The sequence below is a fragment of the Oncorhynchus masou genome, chromosome 20, assembly GCF_036934945.1.
Source record: "Oncorhynchus masou masou isolate Uvic2021 chromosome 20, UVic_Omas_1.1, whole genome shotgun sequence".
In the NCBI taxonomy this organism is placed as follows: domain Eukaryota; kingdom Metazoa; phylum Chordata; class Actinopteri; order Salmoniformes; family Salmonidae; genus Oncorhynchus; species Oncorhynchus masou.
In genome coordinates this window covers 8535182-8551476 of record NC_088231.1, presented here as the reverse complement: position 1 = coordinate 8551476, position 16295 = coordinate 8535182, and the positions used below count along the sequence as shown (strand labels likewise).

General features: G+C 42.5%; 2 protein-coding genes across 5 annotated transcripts in view; both read right to left on the bottom strand.

Moving 5' to 3' along the window:
• The window catches only part of LOC135506829 (T-cell surface glycoprotein CD5), a 5049-nt gene extending 872 nt beyond the window's left edge, over positions 1-4177 (bottom strand). Inside the window, exons 1-4 of one of the 2 annotated variants that reach the window (XM_064926219.1) lie at positions 3895-4168; positions 999-1427; positions 622-738; positions 73-123 (exon numbers count right to left, since the gene is read on the bottom strand). In XM_064926219.1, coding sequence (XP_064782291.1) covers positions 73-123; positions 622-738; positions 999-1427; positions 3895-4006 — 709 coding nt within the window. In that variant the 5' untranslated portion in view covers positions 4007-4168. Of the gene's footprint in view, positions 1-72; positions 124-621; positions 739-998; positions 1428-3894 lie in introns of both variants that reach the window. The other variant, XM_064926220.1, reaches the window with a different exon arrangement.
• Positions 4178-7577: 3400 nt separating this feature from the next.
• On the bottom strand, positions 7578-15966 carry vps37c (VPS37C subunit of ESCRT-I). Of its 3 annotated transcripts, none has more exons than XM_064926215.1 (5): positions 15718-15966; positions 14058-14166; positions 12553-12724; positions 11007-11089; positions 7578-10565 (listed from the first exon to the last, which is right to left on the bottom strand). In XM_064926215.1, exons 2-5 carry the CDS (start codon positions 14148-14150, stop codon positions 9867-9869), a joined length of 1047 nt encoding a protein of 348 aa, XP_064782287.1. In that variant the 5' UTR covers positions 14151-14166; positions 15718-15966; the 3' UTR covers positions 7578-9866. The 3 variants fall into 3 exon arrangements, with proteins under 3 accessions (XP_064782287.1, XP_064782289.1, XP_064782290.1); XM_064926217.1 differs by having other exon boundaries at positions 15741-15966; XM_064926218.1 differs by lacking the exon at positions 15718-15966 and adding an exon at positions 15625-15709.
• Between the last annotated feature and the right edge of the window lie 329 nt (positions 15967-16295).

Sequence of the window (16295 nt, the reverse complement as noted above, 5' to 3'; positions counted from 1 at the left end):
TCCACGTCTCTCCTACGTAGGCCTGCAACTTGGCCTAGTGGGTGTGCGTGTGTCTAGGAGTCATTGACTCACCACTTTGGCTCTGCGTAGGTCCGATCCACCGACTCTGTCTCTTGTCTGACACTGAATCACAGACATTAACATGTTGATTAAAGGTCATTTTATAATGTTATATTACCAACACACAACACCAAGATAACATGTCTCAATGACACAGTTGTGACAAAAAAAAACTTGATCCATAACTAACTTAATATGAATAAAATAAATGCCACAATAACAATAACAACCCTGGTATCAATATCCTTTTCTTTTCTGAAATGACCTTATGACACATTATTTGATCAAACGCTATTGGATTGGTCAAAATACTGGGGACTTTTTTCTTTAAGTACTTTATTGCAGTAATTGAAGTACTTTGTTGTCATCCTAAATGTGCGTTCATGTGTTTAGTGTTTAGATCTGGGCCCGTTACCACACAGCGTCTCAGTGTAGAAGTGCTGATCTAGGATCAGTTTGGCCTTTTAGATCATCATGAATATGAGTGTATGGACAAGTCCTAGATCAGCAGTCCTACTCTGCGGCCCTTTGTGGATACAGGCCCAGGTCTCTGGGACTCACATCTCTTACGGAGGGCCTTGAGGGAGGGCTGCCCGAAACGCACCATCAGCACCACCAGCACCAGAACACACAGCAGTCCAGTCACCACCTTATAGCCCACTAACTGATCTGGGACAACTGGAGTGGAGAGGAGATGAGATTCAAATTTAACCACGACTTTACTAGGCTGGTCCCAGATCTGATTTTTTCTTCTGTCTTACCAACTCATATGGTCATTTGGCAAGACAGCCTAAACATTGAAACCAGGCTATTGTTTTATAGCACCTTATAAAACATTTACAAAAATGTATAAAAAGTGTATTTACAAAGACATTCATGTACTTGTATGCATGTGTGGCATTTCAACCCACGGTAAGTCACAAACATACAGGACTCACCTTCGCATTGGATCCTCAGTGTTGTACAGGAGTTATTGGTAACCCTTCCATCCCTATCGATCTGGTAACCCTCAGAGCTAGCAGGGGTCTTTGTCCACTTTGCGGAGCCCCCACAGCCCTTCCTCTCACACGGTTCTGCCAGTTCAAGGTTAAGATTGGCCCAACTGTTAAAGCAGAGTGGTAAGGAATGGGTGGAGAGACAGGTGTCTCCACCCAAGAGGAGACACAGTTGTATGTCCCCCTTACAGGACTTTGCTTGCCAGTTGATCTTGACAACACCCAGCGCAGGTGGCGGAGACTCGGGCTTGGTCGGAGGGGAACAGGAAGTGGAAATATTACACACACAGGAAGTGGTGGGACCGGGAGTAGCAGGAGAGGAGTTGGATGGTGTGAGAGGTTGGGAGGTGGATGTCGTGTTTTCAAAGGTTACTATATGAGAGAGAGAGAGAGAGAGAGAGAGAGAGAGAGAGAGAGAGAGAGAGAGAGAGAGAGAGAGAGATGCGTCATACCACGGAAAGAACAGCAGAGAAAGTAAATTGGTATCTTGGAATCTATATTTACCAAAAATATTTTATTAGATTTTTTAAAATCAATATTACATGTCATGCGCTAGTCACTAATCACAGAGGCAGTTTTTCAAAAGACTAACGGGCAATGTTTGGCCGCCTGCAGTGAGGACTAAAACTGGCCTGGATTAGACTAAACCTTCTCTAATCTAACAATTAATCCAACACATTAAGGAAGCAGAAATGCTCACCCTCTACCGAGAGAGGAGGTCATAAGGGTAATTATCAGATCAATGGATGATATTCAAAGGTTTACCCCAGTTGTTGTTACTACTACTACTACCACTACCACTTCTACTACGACTACGACTACGACTACTACTACTACTACTACTACTACTACTACTACTACTACTACTACTACTACTACTACTACTACTACTACTACTACTACTACAACAACAAATGGTATCCTATTCCTTATAGTGAACTACCTTTAAACAGGGCCCATAGGGAACAGGGATGGGCAAAAATGACAAAATACAATAAAAAAAACACCATAAACATCAATGTATCAAAATAAACTGCAAAATACTTGTGTTTTGAAAAAGTATTTCATTAAAATACACGTACTTTGTATTTTAAAATACAGAAATACATTTGCAAGTAGCCGGCATTCTCAGTAACAGTTACAGAAATGTTTTACGTGACTGTGATCCCGTTGCCTAGTCACTCTACCTGTATGTACGTAGATACAGTGCATACGGATGTATTCAGACCCTTTCCCTTTATCCACATTTTGCTACGTTACAGCCCTATTCTAAAATGGATTAAATAAATGAATATCCTCATCAATCGACACACAATATTCCATAATGACAAAGCGAAAACAGGTTTTTTAGAAATGTTTGCAAATGTAGGGACTGGGAGACTAGTCAGGATCGAGGGAAAGATGAACAGATCAAAGAACAGAAAGATCCTTGATAAAAACCTGCTCCAGAGCCCTCAGGACCTCAGACCGGGGCGAAGGTTCATCTTCCAACATACCAACGAGCCTAAACACACAGCCAAGACAATGCAGGAGTGGTTCAGGAATGTCCTCGAATGTCCTTGAGCGGCCCAGACCCAGACAAAGCCCAGACTTTGATCCCGATTGAAGATCTATGGAGAGACCTGAAAATAGTTGTGCAGCAACGCTCTCCATCCAACCTGACAGCGCTTGAGAGGATCTTCAGGGAAGAATGTGAGAACCCCCCCCCCCCCCAAATACAGGTGTGCCAAGCTTGTAGCGTCATACCCAAGAAGCCAAATGTGCTTCGACAAAGTACTGAGTAAAGGGTCTGAATACTTATGTAAACGTGATATTGTGTGTAGATTGATGGGGGGAAAAAATATTTTTAAGCCATTTTAGAATAAGGCTGTAACGTAACAACATTTGGAGAAAGTCAAGGGGTCTGAATAGTTTCCGAATGCTCTGTTTCTCAATTGCTTCATACCACCTGCACATCGACTCGGTACTGGTACTCCCTGTATGTAGCCACGATATTTTTTTAAACTTGTTATTGTTATTCATTTTTCACTGTGTACATATTCCTCGTGTCACTCTTTATATTTTTGATTTATATATATTTTTCATCTTTAACTCTGCCTTGTCGGAAAAGGACCCGTAAGTAAGCATTTCACTGTTAGTCTACACCTGATTGTTTACGAAGCGTGACAAATACACATTTATTTCCTTTGATATGTTGCTGTTTATCTACTTTAGTTGAATGTACTGACTCTAAGTCACTCTGTATAAGGGTGTCTGCTCAATTACCAAAATGTAAATAAATGTGTGAAAATGAACATGACAAAATTGACTGCAAAGTACACCTGGTATTATTATTGGCCTTGTTATGGGTTGGACTTCATTATAATACTACTCAGCATCCTTTGCAATTGTACAATTTTACATATACATGTATATTTAATTAATCTAGCAGATGCTCTTAGTCCACCATAGTGCCATCAATCTTCTGATACCAATGCAGGGAGAAATGGGGGCAAAAAATTACGAACCGCTATATATAAATATAAAAGTATTTTAAAAATACAAAATTACAGCTCTCGAAAGTATCTTGTTAGAAAACACATTGTAGTTTAGCCCAGTGTAATACACTTTTTTTTTTTACTCAGAAGTAATTGAAATGCGTATTTCAAATACATGTAACAGAAATACTGCCCCTCTCTGAGAGGGAATAGGGAGTCACTTTGGACACGGCAAATGACTACAATTCTGCTGCTTCAAGTTCAACTGTCACTGTCAGTATAGCATATCAGAACATGGGGACATTGTGTATCGTAATGGACTCGCTCAGAAAACACAGGACTGCATTTAAATAAAGACTTACCAACATTCTTGACACACAGGACCAGGATGGTAAGAACTAGCCTTCCATCCATTCTGGAGATGAACATGTTGAGAAAAACTGGGGAGAGAAGAAGAGAAGAGAGACAACGCATGCAAAACAAAAAACGACAGAAAGACTGAAGAGAGAGGAAACGGTGCAGAAGTCTAAACTCCTCGCTCTCCTGTCTCCCCACCCTCTCTTTTTCTGTCCATACAGCCTTCGCTTCATCTTTGGCGTCGGCTGCTTTCTGTCTGCACGAGCTTCTGCAAACTTCCTCACTTCAAAGACAGTTACAAAAAGAGAGAGAGAGAAAAATTAAAGAAAGAAGTGAAATGAAGAAGAGTGGAGGATAAGTGGGAGGGAGAGGCGGAAAGAAACATTTGAATCTTTCATATTTAAACATTTTGGTTGAGTCAATCATGAGCCTGATTTTCACACACCTTCCAACAGTGAAGTGTGTGTTTGTGTGCCTGTGTGTGCTTTCACGTCCGTGTGTTTTCGCGCGCTTGTGTGTATGTGTTCTCCAATAGGTCATGGTACACACCACTGCCAGGTACACCAGTTGTTTGCAGCAAGATCCCTTTTATGAGTTGGATTCCTGTATAGGCCTCATCTACAGGGAACTGCCAAAATGAAGGAAACACCAACATATAGGGTTAATAGGGCGTTGGGACACCACGGTCCGGCAGAACAGCTTCAACGCACCTTGGCATAGATTCTGTCTGGAACTGGAGGGATGCGACACCATCCTTAGACCATAAATTCCATCATTCTGTGTTTTGCTGATGGTGGTGGAAAATGCTGTCTCAGGCACCGCGCTAGAATCTCCCTTAAGTGTTCAATTGGGTTGAGATTTGGTGAGTGACTGACACACACACACTTTAAACCCCCCAATGCTTCTTTGAGACCCCTCTTTTTCAAAGTCACTGAGATCTATTCTTCTAGCCATGGTAGCCAAAATATTTGGGCAACTGGGCATTTTAATAAATGACGCTAAGCATGATAGGATGTTAACTGCTTATAATACTCAAGAAGCATCCTGTGTGGAAGCACCTGCTTTCAATATGCTTTGTATTCCCTCATTTACTCAAGTGTTTCCTTTAATTTGGCAGTTACTCGTACACTATGTATTAATTATTGCTTGGGAACTTAGATAATTTAAGGGGGATATTATAAATCTGTTGTTAGTTTGTGGATATTGTTGTGTACAACCTTACCTTTTAACTGTAACTTCATACATTAGCTGTGGATTAAAGCGTCTGCTAAATGACCATATTATCTTACCTAATATTCTATTTAATAACCATATTATTATTATTATATTGTTTATTATCCTACAGTGCCTTCAGAAAATATTTATACCCCTTGACTTGTTCCACATTTTGTTGTGTTACAGCAGAAATTCTAAGCTGATGACTTTTCAGCCATCTACACGAAATACCCTATACGGACAAAGTGAGAATTGTTTGGTTTTATTGTATTTAATTTATTGAAAATTAAATACAAAAATTCACATAATATTCACACCCCTGAGTCAATACGTTGTAAAAAGCACATTTGGCAGCGATTACAGCTGTGAGTCTTTCTGGGTAAGTCTCTAAGAGCTTTCCACACCTGGATGATGCAACATTACCCATTATTCTTTTCAAAATTCTTCAAGCTGTCTACTTGGTTGTTGATCATTGCTAGACAACCGTTTTCAGGTCGTGCCATAGATTTTCAAGTAGATTTAAGTGAAAACTGTAACGGTCACTCAGGAACATTCACTGTCTTGGTAAAACAACTCCAGTGTAGATTTGGCCTTGTGTTTTTAGGTTATTGTCCTGATGAAAGGGGAATTCATCTCCCAGTGTCTGGTGGAAAGCAGACGGAATCAGGTTTTCCTCTAGGACATTGACTGTGCTTAGCTCCATTCTGTTTATTTTTTATCCTGAAAAACTCCCCAGTCCTTAATGATTACAAGCATACCCATAATATGATGCAGCCACCACTATGCTTGAAAATATGGGGAGTGGTACTCAGTAATGTGTTGTACTGGATTTGCTCCAAACATAACACTTTGTATTCAGGACAAAAAGTGAATTGCTTAGCCATGTTTTGAACTATTTGTATTCTGTACAGGCTTCCTTCTTTTCACTCTGTCAATTAAGTTAGTATTGTGGAGCAACTACAATGTTAATCCATCCTCAGTTTTCACCGACATTCAACCCTGTAACTGAGTTAGGAAGGACGCCTGTATCTGTGTAGTGACTCAGTGTGTTGATACACCATCCAAAGTGTAATTAATAACTTCACCATGCTCAAAGGGATATTCCGTGTCTGCTTTTAACTATATATTTTTTTACCCATCTACCAATAGGTGCCCTACTTTGCGAGGCATTGGAATACCTCCTTGGTCTTTGTGGTTGAATAATTGAATGTGCGGGGGACAGAGATTAAGTAGTAATTCAAAAATCATGTCAAAGACTATTATTGCACACAGAGTGAGTCAGTGCAACCCAGGCGACTTGCTAAGAACATTTTTACTCCTGAACTTGTCTGTCATAACAAAGGGGTTGAATATTTATTGACACAAGACATTTCAGATTTTTTTTTTTTACTAATTGCTCACCCCCCCCCCCCAAATGAAAAACATTATTCTACTTTTACGTTATGGGGTATTGTGTGTAGGCTAGTGACAAAAAAAAAGTCGAAAATGTTATCCATTTACATATCTGTCTGTAACACAAAAAAATGTGGAAAAAGTAATGGGGTTATGAATACTTTCTGGAGGCGCTGTACTTAATTCATGTTTACTTTTCTTTTCTTAATTCAACCATTACTCAACTTTTCTGTTCGTTCACACCCGTCCACCCCCACCCTCTATCGCTCTAGGAGTTCTCTCATCTTTAGTATCTGGTTTACCGAGCCGTAGATGTGTAGAAAGCCCCGTAAAAATTATCCTCCACCCCCTTTCTCTCTCTATGAGACACTTCTCTCCGTACTTTGAATATACGAAGCATTTTAGGACCATCCCGCTTTCCCCGCACAGCCAGTTGTTTGACAAAAAAATATATATAAATTCTCAAATTGTATAAACCGTTCTGTTAACAGTATGGATTTGAAATGATATGTATTCGTCGTTTGTCTATCAGTAACTGTACCATTAAGCCTACATGCACCTACTGTACTGTTTGGTAAATTAGTGACTACTACACTTTAACTGACTTCACATACATTATAGGCTACAGAAATCTTTCCACAACAATTGATTGATCATAATAATCACTGAGGTGGAATATTTGATAGGTTATGTGGGAGTTTTTCCTCCAGTGCCCTCCTTTCCCCCAGGGGTCCGTCGCTCTCTCTTCTGTGTCATCTCCCTGGTTCGGTCTTCTCAGCCCACATCAGAAAAACATAATCACAATCAGAAAGCGGGAAGGAAGACCTGATAGTAAGCTCTGTTTGAGACAACACAAGCAAAGCCCACACCTTTCATATCAAATCAATTAAACTCAATCAAGTTCTATCCGACTTGAATCGTCCTTGATGCAATTGGAGTAAGAACAGTCCAAACTAACTTTCGCCCCGCATGAGACAGCTACCGTGGTATTTTTATTTTCTCCCAACACGAGAGAAAATTAAAAATAAAAGTAGATAAAAAAGAAAATATATTTTTCTAATTACGAGTCAGAACACAGCTATTAGATCAAGTTCAGTGTTTAATAATATTCACACAAAAAAATAAGAAACTTAAAACAAGCTCCAAGCTTGTATTTTTATTTCCCTCTTATTAATGCTGCGTATCTCCGTTGGGCTTCTAAATTTCTGACTCATCTTTTCCTTCTTTTAGTCACCTCCCAAACAGAACCATATTCCCTACCCATAGGGCTCTGGTCAAAAGTAGTGCATTCAGTAGGAGGTAGGGTGCTATTTGGAACAGTAGTAGTATGATAATACCAGTAAGACACTGCCCCCTGGTCGTAGACCAGTCATTCCAACCAGTTAACCTGATGAAGAGGCCCTACATAGGCGCTACATAACACCTTCATAGAGCGTGATGGCAACCAATGTAGTAACACTCAGTTTAAGACCACTAGGGTTCTCATGACTAAGATGACATAAGTGTCTATGAATGCTGTATGAGCCGTCATGAAGGCGGTATGAATCGTTGTAGTACCCCCGTCACAGCTCTCTCATCCTGTGCTTTCTGAGCTAAAGCAGGCAGATCAGTCACAAATAGCACCCACTTCCCCTATATAGTGCACTACTTTTGACCAGAGCCCTAAGGGTATAGGGTTCCATTTTGGGTGCAGTCCCTTGTTATCAATAACATCTCTTTAATCATTTATACAAATCACATATTCTCACTGGAAGTGAACTTAACAGAAATAAACAATTTCCTCATTTGCAATCATTGTCACGCATCAGTTCATGTCAACAGGCAGATGTTGGAGAAGGATGGAGAGGGCGAAGGAGTGAGGGAGTTGAGAGGGAAGGAGAGAAAGACGAGAGGTGAGTTTAACGCCAAGTCAGCCCTCAGGGACGGGGGACGAAACGAAGTGTGAAGTTATAGCATGTGGGAGGGAGAGAAAAACGGAGATACCAGAGATACAGGCATGATCCTCGACAGAGAATACAGATATGATTCTGTAAACAACGACATCATTGTCAATAGGCATCACAATACCTAAACAACCAACCAAAACATTCTGCCAAGAAAGAAAATACTTGGAAGCTAAACTTGTAGGACATACAGATGTAGGATTTTAATTTGATCACCCTGCACAGCAGAAAATGCAAACTTGTAGTGTATTCAAGGTTGAAAAAATAATTTTAAAGTTTGTAACTTCAGACTTGATTCGCCCTGACAATTTGACATTTAAAAAAAAAAATCAACCCTTTAAAAAAACCTCCATGAATTATAATCCACGCAATAATTCACGTCCTTTTGCTGCAGGATTATTTTCCTGCTGTGAAAAACTGGTCAGATTAAGATCCTCCACCAGTAAAAATGTCCAGATTTGGCTAAGAAACAAACATCATACATGCACAGCCAGGTGAATAAGAAAGAAGACAGGGTTATTGAAGTCTCCAAAAGGACCACTGATCAGGGCCCGCATTCATAAAGCCTCTCAGACTAAGAGTGCCGATATTGGATCAGTTTAGCCTTTTAGATCATAATGAATACAATTACATGGTCAAATCCTAGAGTAGCTATGACTTCCTAGGATTTCCTTCTTTAGTATTGTCTTAAGTACTTTCTACCCAGAACGAAGAGCAAGAAAGAGTTTACAGAACAGAATTCCTGAACAAAACTGCACCTGGAGAACATTTTGGTTCGGGTGGGTATTAAGTTATCATATACGAACGAATATGATCAACACATGTAATCTGACATCGGTGTAGAATGATATTGGTGTTAGAACAAGTCAAATGTACTCTAATGCATATACCGAACAAAGTGCCACAATGGATTTGTGCTACAGGGTGAAACCATTGATAAGGAATACATGATGTGTAGATATATTTTATGTAAAACATGGCTCTCTGACATGTCGAATAAAGAGTCACGTCAGCTCCATTTCTATCTGAAACGTACATGGCCAAGGTCTTTTTGATTGGCTCAGTATTCCACTAAGGGAGGGAGAAGAGTAAAAAGGCTGACAGCCAATAGGAGGAGAGAGGAGAGAGAGAGCGAGAGAAACAGAGAGAGAGAGAGCGAGAGAGAGAGAGAAGGGGCCGACAGCCAATGGAGAGTGTTTCTAACACATTGGAGCACAAGGGGAGGTCCTGAGACAGTTATGCACTTGAATGACAGGAGGGGAGGGGGAGGAGAAGAGGCAGATCGAGAGAGAGAGCGAGAGAGGGGCAGATCAAGAGAGAGGCAAATCGAGAGAGAGAGAGGTAAAGAGTCAGAAAAAAAGAGTGAATGAGAGAGACTGGAGAATGTGTGGTGGGAGAGGAGTGATGGGGTGAGAGCAGAGGGAGGTTCAGGAGTAGGGCTGTGGCACTCCAAACCCGGGCCTGTACTGCGGCCTGCCTGTGGGGGACTGAGAGTTGGGCAGAGCAGGGCCCGTGGGGTAGCTATACCCCCCAACCCCACCGTAGGTGTACGCAGAGGGGTATGGGGCGGTGTTGGGGGCACTGTATTGCCCGAAAGCAGACCCTGAGCCGGGGACACCAGGGAACGTTGGCTGGGTGGGGTATGGGCAGGCAGTGGCTGGAGGCCCAAAAGCAGGACGGGCTGAGTAGCCCGCCGCTGAGGTGAAAGGTGAGCCGGGGCTGGGGTAGGGTGGAAATTGACCTGGGGGAATGGACGGGACTGGGCCTGATACTGCTGAGGTGGCTGTCGGGTTAGGAGGGGATACGGGGTAAGGGGTGTAAGGTAGGGCGGAACCAGGGCCGTTTTGGAAACCAGCGTGGTTGTTGGGATTGGAATTCTGCTGCGGTTGTTGTTGCTGAGGATGATGATTCCATGGCGATGACTGTGTCGTCGCTGGGTCTTGATTGGCGCTCGTTTGTGACGTCACGGAGCCAGCATCGCCCGCGGCGTTCTCCTTCTGCCGCAGGATGTCCTGCAGTTTCTCTATCCGCACCCGTCTTTTGTGAGCGAGGGAGCGGAGGGAGAGGAAACGGTCGAGGAACGAGTCCAGAGACAGCTGGCCGTCCAGAAACTCATCTGCCAGAGACTGACGGAGAGAGAGATAGAAGAGAGAGAAAGGGAGACAGAGCGAGAGTTAAAGAAGGGGAGAGAAGAGAGAGAAAGGGAGACAGAGCGAGAGTTAAAGAAGGGGAGAGAAGAGAGAGAAAGAGAGACAGAGCGAGAGTTAAAGAAGGGGAGAGAAGAGAGAGAAAGAGAGACAGAGCGAGAGTTAAAGAAGGGGAGAGAGGGATGTGGGTAAATATGGACACACTTTATTGACAATGTCTGAACATGTATTATTTATTATCATCGTCTTATTCCAACTGCTGCTCCTCTGTGCGGCGTTGAATAGAGTAAGAGACGAGTTGACCATTTTGTCGTCGTCGGTCCTGTGTTTTAGGATGGATACACATCTCCCATACTCGTCATCAATATCATCCGTCGGTTGCATTGTCCGCCTGAGAAGCGGGTCACCGCGGCCTCTCACCTCTGACTCCGTCTCCGTGCTGGCGCCCTCTGTCTGAAGTCTGGAGAACAACCCCTCCGGTGATGACTGCCCCATGATGCCATCTGGGGGGGGCAAGAGAGGCAGAGAATGAAAGAGAGGGCAGAAATAAACACCTCCCACACGCCAATGTCACGCTATGATGAAAATTACAGGCCTCTCATCTTTTTAAGTGGGAGAACTTGTACAATTGTTGGCTGGCTTAATACTTTTTTGCCTCTGTATATATATATATATATATAACTGTATATAGCACAACGGGAGAAAGCGAGCTAGTGAGTCCGTAGCGTTCGATATCTATAGGCAAATCTCAGTTATGTGGCACACACTCTCCAAAAACGACATTCGATAGTTACCAACTACGCTTGTATAACTTTGAGCTGGATTTGCAACAAGGTTTGCCATTAGCTTGTACAGCGTCAATTTGATTTCACTATTAGTTTGTGCTAATTTTGTTAGCATTCCGGTAATTGGGTTCTTAGCGCCCCCTTCTGTGCCATGCAGGTAACACCGTAAATCCCAGGATGAGAGAAGGATGGTATGAAAATCTGGATACCGCCCAAGCCTATTAAACGCATTTAAAAACTGAGAACAAAGTAATCTCATGAAGCTCAGCCTCTCATGTTGGATAAACATGGATACACACGCAACAGGACAATCTACTTTCAAGCATCTTCAAATACCTCTGGTAGACTTCTCATTGAAGGCAGGCTCCCACAATTATGCTGGTTGAGTAAAGGTTAATACCCAGTCAAGGTGAATCACGAGGACTGATTTAGGGGTGAAATAACAATGCATTCCATATTACCTAATCACCTTCAGGAAAAACACATGACATAACTATAATAGCAGACTTTACAACAGGTGCGCACATTCAAACAGACACCAACTCCAGCCCTGCAAACGGAGACCATCACAAACACAGTTTTGGATGAAAAGCTTACAAAACAAGGCTGCAGGAGCACATGTACACAGATCACACGGGCTGTTCTACTTCCTGACAAAGCACTGACGGCAGTGGAATGGGAGCTGATGCGATGGTATCCAGGGAGACCCTGGCAGAGAGACAGACACACAGGCCAGATCTGGAAGCCTGGGGGGGGGGGGCTCTGTCTGTCTGTCTGTTTGACCAGTAGAGACCAAGGCTTAGAAACAAATGGCACCCTATTCCCTATACTACCTAAGTAGTGCACTATATAGGTGAGAGAGCGCTTTTGGGACACAGACACTGTGTTCGACTAGTAGAGACCAACTGAGTGTCCAGAATCTGAACAGGCCACACAACATCTACCCCTACACTACAAACTCCCTCTCCAAAATCTGTTCCTGCCACATCTGCCATCTGTCTGTGTCTCCCTCCCTCTCATCTCTCCATCTTGTTATTCCTATTTCCATATCCTCTCTCTCTCTCTTCCTCTATTAGGTTGCTTTTCTTCATCTGTCGCTCTATTATCCATCAATGACCTCCCATCTCATCCCCGGTCACAAGTGTTGTCTGTAGGTCTCTATGACTCCCTCCCTCCCTCACCTTTCTGGTCACAGTGTTGTCTGTAGTTATCTCTGACTCCCTCCAGTTCAGAGTATCTCTCCACTAGATGTTCTCTCTGTCTCTCCAGACGAGGCTTCATGTCCAGGTTCTGTTCTGCCAGGTTACGGTTGGAGGCCAGTGCCATCTCCCTCTCCAGCTGGATGTTCTGAATCTATAGACGAGGAAGAAGAGGAGTCAATAATACATTTTTTTTTTAATGTATTTTTGACCGGGACCACGAACAACAGATATTGTAGTGACCGGACGTCAACTTACATAGCTAGCTACTTCTCATAACGACCCTAGCCTTGATCAGCATGTTAAGATCTTTGGTATAACTTTATTAGGATTGCGGATAGTGCGTTCGTCTTGGGGTCAGGCGACCTGGGTTCAAGTCCTGCTTATGGCACTACTCTCTCCTTCTCTACGTGACTATGATTGGTATATCATGGCAATACATATCAGTCTGTGTTTGACAGAAGCTGCCAGGTCCTCCCTTCTGAGACCAGTGTCCTGGCCATGCTACCGTAACGGAGATAAGAATGTGCCGTGAACTCACTCCGCAGCTAGCTTGAAAATGTTGCCGACAGTGCTATCCAATTGGATCCTTCTCTATAGCTCGACTGGTTCGTACGTTGTCAAGCTGGCGAGGGAGAGGTTCAAGCCCAGTCAGAGGGTAGTTCCGGGAGGCAAAGCTATATGCTAAGCTAGCACACGGACAGCGTTTACACTACGATAAGGACAGGTTCGCCTGTTGATGTGTTTTTCTCTATCAATGTTTTTACTTTCAACTTTATTTAACAAGGAAGTCCCCTGCTTGAGATAAGGAGTCTTTAAAAAAAACATTTTTAGGCAGACCTGGCTAGCCAAGACAGCAGCAAATGAACAAGGCTTAACTAACAAGACGAGTTGGCCAGGAACAGGTCATTTTGCATCTAGTGAACATCACTCCCCACGTGAAGAGTGAAGACAAACAAATGAACCTCAATGGTTAGTGTTTTGGACCTATGGACAAATGTGGAAGAGAAGTGAGTCAATATGACCTTGTTAAAAAAAAAAAAAACTGCTGATGGCAGGATGAGCCTGGACATTGCTACTGGTCAGAGTGAGATGAGACCTAGATGTCCATCCTCAGATCAATCATTAATCTAGGGCTTACATTGAGTAATAGCCAAGTCGTGTGACCCCGACAGAAAAAGCCAGGTCTCAGCTCAGATAAAGGCCTATAGACAAGCTTGGCTATTCATTATCCCATTACTCAGGTACAAAACACTCGAGGCATTTCAGTAAGAGCGGCGCATCTCGACTAGCCTGGTCCCAGATCGGTTTTTAATGCCGTCTTGCAAACTCCTGTGGTGAGTGTCATTCCTAACATGGCGTATGACAATAATAAATGACAACAGAAGTTGGTTAGAGCACAAACAGATCTGGGACCAGGCTACATCTCAATCTAGATAAGACACAATAGACAGACAATGAGACAAAGCAAAGACGTGATTGCTTACCTCATCAGATTCCAATGCCATGGACTCCACCCGCTCTGTATTGTCCAGCAAATCCTCCAACTCGGATTGGCTGAGGTCCTGAAGCTTGTCCATTGATTTGCCAGGACCGCTGTCAATCAGATGGAGGGAAAAGTGAGCTGTCAATGTCAAATGTCATCAGTTTACTGAACATAGATCATTTGAGAAAAAAATAAACTTGAAACGGACAGGATACAAAATAGATCCACACAAAATAATAAATGAACAGGCAGGCTATTAAATGGGAAATCATTTTCTAGACTATAATCTAGCGTTATCATACAAGACAGAATTGACAGTTATATGTGAGCACTAACATCGCATTGTTCCGCCATGATACTACATACTAGATCTGGGAGATAAATAAATTGCCTGAATTGATGCGATAACAATGAATAGAACAATAAGTTTATAACATTGTGCACCACAGTTTTTATTTAAAATTATCCTTTCAACGACTACTAGTTCAATGATTGTCGCCATCAATTGTCCCATTATATTCAGCCATATTAGCAAACGTATGTAATTTCAAACTTCACATTCCTCTACTTATCGTAATGAACCGTATCAGCAAAATGCCTGCGATAAGTGATCGGTACGGTCGGTGTTAAACTGTGATATGTCTCGGATTATTGGCCGAGGTCTACTACATACATTTTAGGCTTTGATAAACCAGACTCGAGCTAAATTCCGATCAGGCCTAAATGACTTCAGCTGCTTGCTATCTTGGCTACATCTTTGCCCAGTCATTAAACATGGGCCACATTCAGTAGGCAAACGTTGTGGAACGTTGCAGTTAGAAATATCAATAGATCTATTCATTTTTTTAAACATTTTAGTCATTTTGCAGATGCTCTTATCCAGAGAGACTTACAATTATCTTAAGATAGTTAGGTGAGACAACACACCACAGTCATAGTAAGTACATTTTCCCTCAATAAAGTAGTTATAAAACAAAGTCAGTGCTAGTAGAAAAAGACTATTGCAGGGAACTGTTTTCTTATTTAAGATACTCTTGATGAGGTAGGGTTTCAAATAAATTTACAGAAAATGGGCAGGGACTCCGCTGTCCTGACATTAGGGGGAAGCTTGTTCCACCAGTGTGGTCCCAGGACAGAGAGAGCTTTGACTGGGCTGAGTGGGAGCTGACCCCCTGTTGATTTCTGTCGTCGGGGTTCCTTATTCTACATGTCAGAGAGGCATGTTTGTAACGTTCCACAACATTGTGCCCTGCTGAACGAACCCTAGCTATCTTGATTGATGGCTTGCCATCAGCTAACCAACACTTATACTGTTGTCAACCAGCTATAGTTAGCCACAGCACGCAGACTGGCTATGACATTATAAAGCAAGTTAGCGGGCAAAATTAATTACGTTACGCTGCTAGCAAATCAAGAAATTCGTTGCGACACGGCACACAACATTGACGGGCATCAACCTATGTGTGGATGACGTAAAACGGGCACGGGAGCCCTGACCCCAATATACAAACAAGGCAATCTGGTTGAGTGAAAATAGCCGGTAAAATAAGAATCCAACGTAATTTTACCGGCTGGCTAGCCTTAACGGGTTGTTCAAGTTCCGTGTAGAGATGACAACAACAATCGTTATGATCACATTCAATGAAAGGCACTCTTGCTACCGTCAACTTTGAGGAAAGCCCACCGTTCGCGATCTCCAAAGCCTCAAAAAATAAACGTCATTCGATCGTGTTGCTTGGCGTCGGGTACAGCAGTAGTCCAACAATAATTTCTTCAATATCTGTTCGACGATAATCCTCAAAATGGATTTAAGAATAGCTATGTTTAATTAGCAATATTTGGAAAGTTTCACTTCACACTACCAGAAACCGCTGCCATTTTTGGAATTACCCATTTTCTGCTTCCGTGGGGGGGGTTAGTAAATGCAGTGTCAATAATTGAAAGACCTTTCTAACTAAAGAAAATGAAATAATATTGTGATCAAGTTGCTGCTTTCACAAGATAAATGTTAATTTCTTGAACCTGAAAGCAAATCTTTAGATAGCATGAACAGTTTTCTTTGACAGTTTATCCACTTCTTGGGGCAATGGTTTCATCCAGCGCGCATCTGATTTGAAGGGAAATCCACCCCTACGTGACACGATTATTCCATGAATGCCAGCAGGGACAGGCCGACAGGGAGGTACCCAGTAAAGTACACGAAGTCTGGTTGGAAAAAGTGGAACATTATGTCAATGGC

Excerpts from the sequence above, each read along its gene's own strand:
- vps37c (XM_064926215.1), bottom strand. The coding sequence starts at position 14,150 with ATGGACAAGCTTCAGGACCTCAGCCAATCCGAGTTGGAGGATTTGCTG. Across the intron at positions 11,090-12,552 it reads ACAACACTGTGACCAGAAAG|ATGGCATCATGGGGCAGTCA; the intron begins GTGAGGGAGGGA and ends TGCCCCCCCCAG. Across the intron at positions 10,566-11,006 it reads GCACGGAGACGGAGTCAGAG|TCTCTGGCAGATGAGTTTCT; the intron begins GTGAGAGGCCGC and ends TCTCTCCGTCAG.